Raw genomic sequence first — 12034 nt, forward strand, 5'->3', positions numbered from 1 at the left:
GAAAGCGCATATGTCAACAATTATTCTTTTCTAACTTGAGTTTCTTATTTATTTTATTTTTTGTCACATTCAATGTTCACTTCTTTTACAAAATTTATCAAAACTAAATTGGTCTTTTATGTTGAAAAATCTTTGTTTTTGATACTTATTATGTATGACTGTATATTTTCAACGCATATCGAGGCTATACTGACAGAATGCATTCAGTCAACAGTCTTTATGTATTAAAAATGTTGTGCAAGATGCAAAATGTTGATTACTATTTCGAAGTTTAAAAAAAATTAAAATAAAAGAAAATTGTGGGAGAAATAACGCGTTGAAAGAATAAAAAAAGATTTAAATGCGATTATCTCGGGACTTATTTTAATGACTTAATCATTAAGTCTTAATGCATTCTGTCAGTGAAGTTTCGAGTATTATGTTAAAGTCAATTTGTGCCGTTTATGTCAAATCAATCGATATCGTCGGTGTTCCTCATCTTAATGGCATAATTTGAAAATAAACTAGTTAAAAATGAAGTTATACATATCGCCAGCTCAAAGCAACTTGCAACTTGCAACATGCAACATGCAACAGTGAGATAAATCCGAAATTTCTGATTTTGAGATACGCATGTGGTGGATATGTTAGTAAATTAAATAAATTAATGTTTACAAATAATAAAATATTGAAGGACGATAGTTAATCTGTGTGAAAATATATTATTCATAATCTACTTCAAATAATTTAATTCTGCTAGACCTTGCACACCTCAACAAAGTCCGATTATCTCAGAACATGTTCTTCAGAGATATCTCACTGTTGCTTTGAACTAGCGCTATGTCATTTATTGTCCGATAAAATGCATTATATCCTCTGAAGTTAAGTTTTCTGTAAAAAGCCACTATTATAGTTATTTATTTTATTATGTTTTCTAAGTGAAAACATTAAAATCCACCAGACATTTTTTAAATTTAAATTTATTTTATTTTATTAGGTAATTCAACAAATATACATACTAGAAAACGTACAATTTGAAAGTATTCGTCGATACAATTTTACATGCATATATATCTTCAATTATAGAGTTACACAAAATAGATTTATATATTAAGATATAATATATATTTTATATATTTTTTTATACAGGTTACAATGCAATAAAAAATAAGTTATGCGTGTGTACTTATTAAATAAGATTTATTCCCAAGAGATTATTCGCAAAAACTGAGAGAGTATCATGAAAAATGTCAATGTTATTGTTTCGGCAGTATATATTATATTCCCGACACATGCGGGCCATAGGTGTGTGGTATGGAGGATTACCTGAAAACAAAAGCAGTTTAAATATTTCCCGATGTCTGAGTGTTATATTTATTTGTATTTTATTCAGGAGGTTAGTATTTACTTTACAGCTTAATATTTTATACTGAAATAATTATCCATAACATTTAAAGGAACTAGAATGTCTTCGCGAGTGTGTGTCACGTCGTCGCGTGTCACGTCCAAAATATGATAAAAAGATACCATAATCATGGACAATAACGCACTTAGAGGGCATTTAGAGGGCACCGGTTTACCGACGATATATCATACATTTAAAATATTAAATATTATTTTTGTATTATATCTTCAAACCACACTGTAGTACAGATGTTATATGGGACGACCAAACAGGCGTCAAAATAACCAATCTGCCAATCTGCCTCCTTTTTCCATTCATTCCCGAATCGTTTCCCGCCGCGTCCGGACGCGCCACGTGCCGCACGTTCGCCTGTTCGCTTGTTCGCGCCACAACCTGAAGACTGTCGTCTAATAAATATTATAACTCATTTTACTAATTAAAAACTGTTAGAAAAACATACGAAGATCAAAACCGTATAAAATTGTGCGCTAATTATAGCGTTATTTACATAAAAAAGTTATTAAAATAAAAATACAAGAGTGATTTGCAGTGAACTTTATTCCGGATTAACAAAAATAACTGGTAAGTCACTCGTATATTTAATTAATTAATTACAAAACATTCGTCTTCCCCTTTACGGACCCAGTGGTGCATAGGGTACTGCATTTGCAAACCGAACGCAGCGCATTTCGCAGCTGTCATATGAGGGTAAGGCGATCATCATCATTCCCTTTCCGCATCGAATGGTGCATGGGGCACTGCATCGGTACACCGATCGCGGAGCGTATCTTGATAATTTCTCGTTACACGAAGGTGGAAGAAGAGAACTCGAGACGTCACACGCGAAGTAATTTTGAAAATCCTATCGCTAATATTTCGATAGATTTTTTTTTGGCTTAGTTTGAATTATATACTTTTCATTAACAATATTGTGAGTTTGTTCAAATTTTTGTAGACAAGGACTGGATTCAACTCTCTGGGGAGCTATTAACATAAACATACAACAGAGATGAAGAACATTTGAGAGAAGATAAAATAAAAGTCTAGGCATCTACAGGGCTTATGACCTGTCATGGACTGGTTTAAGTGGCCACTTTACAAACTGTGTAACATTCACCATTCGCCCACATTTGAACATCTATATTCCTTCAATCCTTTCATCTGTCGATGTTTGTGAAATTTTAAGAGCTGAAACCTTTATTTATGCGGTTGAGATTCGTCTGATTGAATTATTTCACCTACAGGAAGAGCAGTTAGTAACTTTTCTAAAATTGAGAAGATGTACGATTTAGACATCTTTAACGACTCAGCTCTCTGCTACAAACGGAAGCTGAGTCTTATAGATTTTAATGTTTAGTATTACTAATGTTATTATTGTTATTATTGGAGCACATAGGGGAATTTGCTTATGTGTGCCCCACTTCAAAGTTTAAAGTTACTGTAATAAGTATTAGTATCATTTAGCCTCTTTGAAAATAAACAGAATCAATTAATACTAAACTAGGTACTACCAGAATACACACTACATAAACACCACATCACTCCATACACCTCACTCCACGCACTACATTTCATACTCACAACAATAAAAACACAATCACTAGTAAATTCACACAAAGCACAAATTCTTCTTACATCTTGTTGTACTGTTAGATAGTTGTTTCATATATTGTGTTGTGTACGTAATTGGTGCTGTGTTAGGTTTATTTTTTGTTCGTAATATTGTCTAGATTTATATTAACATAGCACTGTGTGCACAACATTAAATTTAAACAATAACACAAACATACTAGGCAACGCCTGAAAATGTTATTTTTTCAATTTCTATAATTCTTCATGGACCGGGAGTCTTTTTTTGTAATTATTTTTACCACAATAATTGTTATTGAGATCTCGGGGTTGATTCCCGACATGGTTGATATAAAATATTTATTTGAGAAGGTGTTTTCACACTAGAATATTTCATAGTCCCTGGACTGGTACCTGCAGCATATGACTGATCATCTTACCTCCATGTAAGAGAAATGATCAAGTTATATAAATTACATATATTTTCAATTAAATTGCATTCCTTACGTATATTTTAATTAAATTTTAAGCTACTTAACATATTTAATTTTTGTATTCTGATATGTTGTGTTATTATTTAATGATTTGTATAAACTCGTACTTCGTACTTCGTATATCGCACTTTGCACATCGCACACACAAGTTAGTGAACTGAAAACAAATAAATATATTGTTTCTAAAGCAGAAAGTATGCGTGTCATATCGACACTGAGTTTATGATCATTAATCTCTGGATATTGTGTTATTGCTTAAGAAATCTACTTTGGCAAACAGATGTTTATCGCAGGAGGCTAAATAACTAGCAGTTCACAACGGAGTTCTAGTGCCAACTCTTATGTATGGGAGCGAAGTATGGAATTGGAAAAATGATGATGAAAGGAGGTTGAATGCTGTCGAAATGCGATCCCTCGGGCGAATGTGTATTAAAACGATGTATGATAGGTGCACAAATGTCGAGATCCGTGAAGTGTCAAGAAATTTGATGGGTGCAGAAAACGAGGAAGACCGAGAAAGACATGGCATGATCGAGTTCATCAAATACTCGAAGATGGACGTGTCAAAAGTAGGAGTAATCGGCGTGCGTGCATGAGAATATGTATAAATGTATGACAAGATAGAGTGATATGGCGTTCTATCCTCTCCTATACAATAGGAAATAATAAAAATACAATAGAATAAAAATAATAGCGAAAAAAGAATGAGTTGAATTCGTAAAAGGGATATTTGGTACGCCACAATAATGGCGCGGAAATAGCGCGGGCTCTCAAACCCGACACTGGGCCCCCGCGACTTCCGTCCCCCGCCACTTCCTGCTTCCGGTCGTGCGCCGGCCGCTACCCTCCACCCGCCACTCGCGCATTTTGGTCCATGGGGCACTGCATGCGGCACTCACTCATTACAGCGGAGATGGATTGGAGAAGGAAATACGGAATTCACAGGGCTCGAGAACTGCTGTCGCCGTTTTACACTCTGTGGAACATTGATCATTCTGCCTTTGTTTACCTGAGAGCGGCCGTCTGTCATACGTCATCGCTGTATTTATCATTCGCCTGGACACAGACGCGGATGTACAGAATATAAATGACATATTTCAATAACACTACAGCAATTCGCACATTGCACGATACGACGATACGACGATACGACGATAGTGGATAGTGACGATACCCCGGTCCGCAGCATACTACCTATAGGTAGAATACTGTTCCGTCATTTGGCAGCCTCCTGAATCGAACCACATCCTCGAAATAGAGAAGGTTCAAGCGTGATGTTTGCGAAACTTATATCTTAAAGTAAATAATAACTATCCATTCTTGTATCCGTCATTATGTCCGGCGGGGACGCTGGATGACGACACCCTCCAGTCTCGTCGGCAAATTTCTCTCGGGAAACATTTCTATAAGCTGATTTCTAGAAGTATATATAACTTACAAGTTCATGGTTTACCTCTTCGTTCTAATTCTCAAGGCACTCTCTTAATACCCATCCACGATTCCTCTTTCTTCTCTAACTCATATAGTGTCCGTGCGGCTCGACTGTGGAATCATCTCCCATCCACCATCAAAGATGTTACTACAGTATCTCTGTTTAAATCACGCCTGAAGAAACATCTCCTTTCTCTTCCTTAATCTCTCCTTTCCTTTTTCCTCTTTTTTTCTTTTTTCCATCGAGTAATAGTTTTGGTTTAAGGTAATTTATAAACAAATACGTTTATTTCTATTTTAGTTAGTCTTTTGCTTTTTAATCTTTTTTTCTATTGAATATGTTCTGTAACTTGAATTATAAAAATTAAACTTTTATTTTATTGGTTGGTTGGAAGAAATTGCCATTTGGCAATAAGCCCGCCAATGTACAATTATAATGTTATCATTATGCACAAAAAGTGAAATAAAAAATAAAATAAAAATAATCCAAGAAAGAGATCAGTTTGTATGTTCCCGATAATTACACTAGAGCGAGATCTCACGCACTGCTTTACACACCCAGAAGCTCGCACACGAATGCGAGTCAGAACTCACCCATCGATAGGACAATTCGCTTGCTGAATACAGTTTCTGCGGATATTACGGATCTATTTTTCTGTACATATCGGCAGATTGGCAGCTATCTGCTTTCTATTCACGAAATTCTAACTTATGTTTACAGTCTGCATTACTACGTACGTGATGGGTTAAACAGTTAAACAGCCCGGACACCGGACAGTAATGCGGACTACAATATCGTCAAATAAATAAATAAGGTATTCTGTCAATTTAAAATCGTCGATTTCGAGAAGGTACTCCGTTCTCCGGATATAGAACGATTTGGAACACGTTTTAAAATTTAATAATAGAACAGGAAGAGACAGCTGAAGGGAAGGGGAAGTGACGTACCATATAACTTACTACCCATTAAAACACAAACAGCAAACGGAACACACCGTAACGCCGTAGGCCGAGAGGATACACCGCCATATGCCGACTCTGCCATCGCGCACAGACCTCGTTTCCTCTCGTCGTCACACCACGTTCGCTCCCCGGTTGGAGCGGTTGGAGCGCGCGGTCCTCCAGTGCCTCGATCGCAGATAACTACCGACGTGATGACAATTTCTCACTATCGTTTTTTATCGTATTCGCGATCACAATGGAACATCCGTGAACGCCTAATATTAAATGTGGAAATATTTACGTTTCGCGACGCATAATCCTGCTGCGCAATCACATATTTCAATTTCATCGGTGTAAATATGGAAAATATTAAAAAACCTGCCATTTTTATTTATTTATTTATTATTTATCACGCTATTTATTGCAGGTAAGCCAAATTTCAAGAAAAGCAGTCACCACGCGATATATTGTTTTTTTTTGTAGTAAACGCCGATTTTTCCCCAGTGAACTGTATTTATTTACGAGGAAAACAAAAAACAAACCGACACGAGTGCTGACTTAGAGATTACACACGCGTTGACTTATGACTGTTCATTATTGTTCATTGCGATCGCTCAAATGCTTAGCATGTGTTTGAGCACGTCGATAGTTATTTGTGATTGAGCTACTGTACGCAGTTTGACCGCACAGAAATCGCGTTTCGACAGCATTCAGCCTATACTGTCATCTGTTTTTTCCAATAGGGAAATCTCACTTTTTTTTTACATTTCGTAAAAAGGGTCTGTGAAGTCTGAAGTACTGTCCCGTAAAGGAAATGATTTTTTTGTTACTCATTTACTAATACATAAAAAATACTTTTAAATTTGTTATTATGAATTTCGCAAAAACGGTCATCGCATTGGCCACGCCCCTAATACGTCATGATTCATGTTTATTTGTTCCCGACCATTCAAATTTGTTTAGAACATTGTCGAAAATCTTGACGTCACAATTATCAAGACCAAACGTGCCGCGTTTTTCTAGTGACATATTTTTAAAAAATTCATTTTTTAAAGTTAAATATATCCACAATATCCATATTGATTTTGAAAATACAATTAGTTATTCTAAGTCCATTTTATAAATTTTTATCGGTATTCGTAGTATGTGATATTTCCCTATTACGCACTTCTCTTCCGTGCGTAAGGGTCGGCACCGGGACTCCATTGTCAACGGCTAATTTCGCCTCCGGCGACAAACATTTATTTGCCAAGGTAGATTTTGGTATTTGATAATACTCACGAATTGGCGTAGAGGAAGGATGAAAGCGGAGAGACCGCGGTCGAAATGCGGTATCTCAGACGAATGTATGGAAAATCTATATGTGACAGGGTACAAATACAACTAGTACATACGACTAGTACAAATCTGAGATAGGTATAATCTAGGAGTAATAATTCTGAAATAATTGAAAATTAAAAAATCTTTATTATCATCATCATTCCCTTTCCGCACCTAATGGTACTTAGGGCACTGCATTGGTATACAAATCGCAGCGTTTGATCACTTGTTACATGAAGGGAAGATGATCAGTCATACGTTTCAGGTTCAGGACTATAAAATATTCTAGTGTGAAAACACCTTTTTACTCTAGAATATTTCAATTTCGGCAATCGAACCCGAGACCTCTTGCATGGTAGGCAAACGCGCTGACCATTACACCACGAGGCCGACATAATACACAATTGATAAATACATTTTTTTTTTCTGTCAAATTAAAACATAATATAAATATAGGGGGTAGATTACTTACCGTCCATGCGCTCTGTAGCTGCAAGACTGTAATCTAGCTCCTATCTGCTATAATTGAAATATATCATAATTGGAAACGAGGAATTAGAACCCTAATCGTCCATGCGCTCTGTAGCCTGTAGCTGCAAGACGTGCTAGGATATTTATTTAGTGTACAGCGCCCTTGAGGTGAATTTTACAAAAATGGCGCTTTATGAATTATCTAATGAACAAAAATAACATAAACCTATGCAGAACACAAATAAGGGCAAAAATAACGCTATTCAATGTGTATTTATAAACAAATAGATGGTGCAAACCGCTATGTAGTTTATTAAAAGATTAATCTAAATTTTTTGTGTCCAAGATTTTAAAGTTATTTAATATTCAGACAAATATAAAGATTTTGACATTGGGTAGTAAATTAGTCAATTTCGTGACAGGTTATGGGCGCTCTAAATAACTAGACTTTTGGGTTTTTAAAAATGTGTTTATTAATAATGATACGCGGAAGCGGAAGCGGGGAGCATAGTCGCCTAGTCCGTCGCCCCCTTGCTGTGTAGGTACTATATTATATTACCGTACTGGCAACACCACCACATCCCCGTGGTGGTGTTGTGTATATTTATTTTTTTGTCACTTTTTGTCCATAATTACCCTCCGTCAAACATGATCTGCAAAATATAACATAATATATGTATTACTTATTTCTTTTTTGATGGCTATATACTTTACCATTAAAGCTATGCACAAGCAAAAAAGGAATAACACATTACAACAGAGATGGAGAACATTTAAGAGAAGGGAGTATTAGGCTAGGTCTAGGCATTAACAGGGCTTGTCTGAATTACTCTAGTCTCGCTTGCGCCCGCGACCCCCCGAGCGAGGCTTCGCGACTCGTGACACACTTTTATAAAAACAAGTCTTTTCATTTTACTACTACCTCTACTACCATCACACCATTTAGAGGGAGAGGATGGACCACCACACTCGTCTATACTGGCATACATTCCTAGCATCCTTCACATTCATACATCTTGTCATACATGCTCGGTTCTACCTGCTTTTGACATGATCAGACATAAGATTACGGTTTATCTGATCATGCCCCGTCTTCCTCGGTCGTTTTCGTCCCACATTACTGTTCATTCTCGCCATATATACCAGTTTTACAATTCTTTCGTCATCCATTCGTTCTACATGACTAAACCACCTCAGACACCCTTTCTTAATCTAATCAATTATACCTGACTCGGACTTACGTATAACTCCATCGTGCACTGCCAGTTTAGCTTCGATTGACATATTTTTACTAGCAATTACCGTGCTCAGTGCGCCATTTTCGTAGCCCGCACCCACTCTCCTTTCAACATCTTTTTCTACTCTTCCATCTCTTGAAATCACACTTCCCAGATACACAAATTCTTCTATTTGTTCTTGACGTTTGTTTTTCACATTTATAATGCAATTATTAAAACCAGTAACAATTGGAAAAACAACAGAAGATTTACAAACAATTAACATAATGATAGTTATGTGCGAGTCCAGTTAAAAAAACAGTTGTTTTACATTTTGAGTCCTCGTTTTAGGCAGGCAGCTTTTGTTGCTGTTGATCACCGTTCAGATGGCCGTCTTTTTACGCCCACCGCAAATCACAGCCGTTTGAAAACAGGATCTTAAGAAACCCTAGATTTAGAGGGAACATCGCTCCCGGGTATTTTAAGCTGTCAACTTTCTCGATCATCTGTCCGTAACTTTCTTCAGAAATGCTCATCTCGTTATTTTAATCGACGCCTATAGTGTGATTGTTTTATATTTTTGCAGGTAGAACGCCCGCTCTTGAAGAATGAATCGAGTAAAAACAAACTTCATTTAGTAATCAGTTACCGACGAAGAAACCTCTCGAGATAGAATTTGCATTTGAAACTGTCAAATTGACATATAATACGAAATGGACGGAGGTTTGGCGGTCTGCGCAGGGGAGAGAGGACCGATCAGCGCTCACCATTGGAGAGGGACGCCGGCGACGGAGGAAAGGAGACAGACATATATCGAAGAAACATTGCCAACAGGTAAAAAGGATTCTCAAATACTATTATTGAACCGACAATATTTTAAGCATGTCCAGATGTTCGCCGGGAAAGCTGGGGACACACTACACTCCCTAGGGGAAATGAAACCAATTTCACTTACATCGATAAAGGTTTCAGCTCTTTTACTTCAAAAAAGTCAACTGATGGAAGAGATGAAGAAATGTGGGTGTTCAAATCTGGAATGTTATAGTGTATAAAGTGGCCACTTAAACCAGCCAATGACAGGCCATAACCCTCAGCCGTAAATGCCTAGACTTCCATATTCCATTTTGAAAAATGTTTTCCTTCCCCGTTGCAATAAATTTGGACATTCTTAGTACATTTACAAATTTTTATAATCTTAGAATAACGGGAGCGCAGTCCTGAAATTCAGTTTGAACGACACTACCTTTCATATGCGCGTAATTAACGGTGGGGTCGTTTGCAGATCCCAGAAACTGGACGCGCGCGGATGTGAGCAGCTGGCTGGCGGTCACGGGCGCGCGCCACCGCATCCCCGCGCCCCTCTGCGAGCGCTTCCCGATGAACGGCAAGGGGCTGTGCCTCATGACGCTGGACATGTTCCTGTACCGGGTCCCCCTCGGGGGGAAACTGCTCTACCGGGACTTCCAGCTCAGGCTCGCGGAGGCGATGCATCTCTCCTTATAGCGCCGCTCCCTCGCTATCGCAACACTAAACTAATTCCTAGTATTCGCATTTTTAAAAACAGCTGAATCTCGCTCAGCGAGCACTCCTCGTGAAGAGCAATTCGCACGATGACAAAAAAATGTTAGGAAGTCTCGTATCGTAAAACCTCATCGAACGTGACTTCGAAGGGTTCGAGGCGGTGCCCGATGAGCACGATGTAATTGATGAGATGATGTCTTTAGCTAACATCATGGGGCTGGAGGTAGATTGCCTTCTATAAAAATTAATTAAGGATAAAATTTTAGTTTTTGGTATTAATTTTTTTATTCGATAGATTTATGTATTTGGTGTTTATATAAGTTGTGTTGTTTTTTTTTTTAAATTTCAAAATAAGCATAAAAAAACAAAATAGTAAAGATTATACGTTAATTACCAAATTTTATTAAGGTTATTTCACAAACAATAAAAATTAGTAGTTGCTTAAAAATATAAAACCTATGTGTCGATAGATACACGCTGTCAGTAGTTAACGATGATGTGTTGTCATATTTCAATACAGCCTATTATACTATGTTTTACTGCAATCGAGTGTAATCCTTTCTGAGCCTGAACATAGAACTGAAAATAGTAAAAAAACATGTCTAAAAATAAATACTACCGTGATAATCAAAACAGTTTTCTGTTTTTTGAGTCCAAACCATTCTAGAACCTGTGAGAGATGTTCAGATTTTAGCACTTTCATTGCACGGGGTTTTACTAGTAATACATACATTCAATAAAAATGTATCCAGTAGTTTTCATTCAAACATTTAAATACATCTTTCATCATATCTTTCAATTTTGTTGCTAACTCGTCTTTCGCGAGACAGACTCCAGACACATTGCAAAACTAATGGAATTTGTGGGATGTAATTAATATAAAGATAGTTCTGATTGCAGACTGTTAGTCAGTAATTTTAATAGCCACTCGTATTAAGATTGTTGTAGTAAGGAATTTCAAGATGTAAAGATTACTTTTTTCTGTAAATTTTACTATGTGCACATTCGATTTTGTATATAACAATTGAATGATACCGAGCGAGGTGGCATAATACCCCATTTTATTATAATAATTAGAGTTAATTGAAATTCCTTATTGTCTAGTCATATTGACCAATTAATTAGGAAATAAATTGTCCATTTTGTAAAGATAAACTTGTTGTTAATTTATTTCTATACCTTCCTTTCTTCATCATTGTAGCGAAGTATTGAATTTAATTTTTGGGGAACTCTATCGAGTATTCCACGTTGCGCAGAAGGAAGTATGCTAGGGAACAAAAAGAACGTCAAAAAATGAACCGTTGAAAGCTTACAAAATTGGAAGATGTCGTAGAAAAAAGCAGAAATTTAAAATGGAACCAGGTCGGTTTCATCGTCACATGCGGAGAGATAACTTAGGCAAATGGGCTTCAGGCCGCACAGATGAAGCAGAATAATAACAAAAACACGCCATCATGTTAATCAGCTGTAAAAGGTTAGTAAGTAAATCAGTCCTATTCTCCTCTACTGATGCGAATCGTAAAACCTCATTAGGGCCCGACAAAACAAAATACCGAGTCTTGAGAATAGGAGTCTCTGAAGATGGGCGGTGGTGACGCAGCAAACCTCGGTGACAACTGTCACAAAGCAGAGGCGATACGGTCGCCTGAGCTACCTCCGATGCCGGGGATGCCTCATGAGAGTCT

The 12034-nt window shown here is 37.0% G+C and overlaps 1 protein-coding gene across 2 annotated transcripts; it reads left to right on the plus strand.

Annotated features, from left to right (window-relative positions):
- The first annotated feature begins 1306 nt into the window (after positions 1 to 1306).
- Positions 1307 to 11504, plus strand: LOC148278234 (transcription factor ETV7-like). Of its 2 annotated transcripts, none has more exons than XM_088231732.1 (3): positions 1307 to 1375; positions 9415 to 9662; positions 10111 to 11504. In XM_088231732.1, exons 2-3 carry the CDS (start codon positions 9542 to 9544, stop codon positions 10329 to 10331), a joined length of 342 nt encoding a protein of 113 aa, XP_088087858.1. In that variant the 5' UTR covers positions 1307 to 1375; positions 9415 to 9541; the 3' UTR covers positions 10332 to 11504. The 2 variants fall into 2 exon arrangements, with proteins under 2 accessions (XP_088087858.1, XP_088087857.1); XM_088231731.1 differs by lacking the exon at positions 1307 to 1375 and adding an exon at positions 1701 to 1966.
- Positions 11505 to 12034: the final 530 nt, after the last annotated feature.

This window comes from Micrasema longulum, unplaced genomic scaffold (assembly GCF_059751315.1).
Source record: "Micrasema longulum isolate JH-2025_06_02 unplaced genomic scaffold, ASM5975131v1 h1tg000905l, whole genome shotgun sequence".
NCBI lineage: Eukaryota > Metazoa > Arthropoda > Insecta > Trichoptera > Brachycentridae > Micrasema > Micrasema longulum.

Excerpts from the sequence above, each read along its gene's own strand:
- LOC148278234 (XM_088231732.1), top strand. The coding sequence starts at position 9,542 with ATGGACGGAGGTTTGGCGGTCTGCGCAGGGGAGAGAGGACCGATCAGC. Across the intron at positions 9,663-10,110 it reads CGAAGAAACATTGCCAACAG|ATCCCAGAAACTGGACGCGC; the intron begins GTAAAAAGGATT and ends GGTCGTTTGCAG.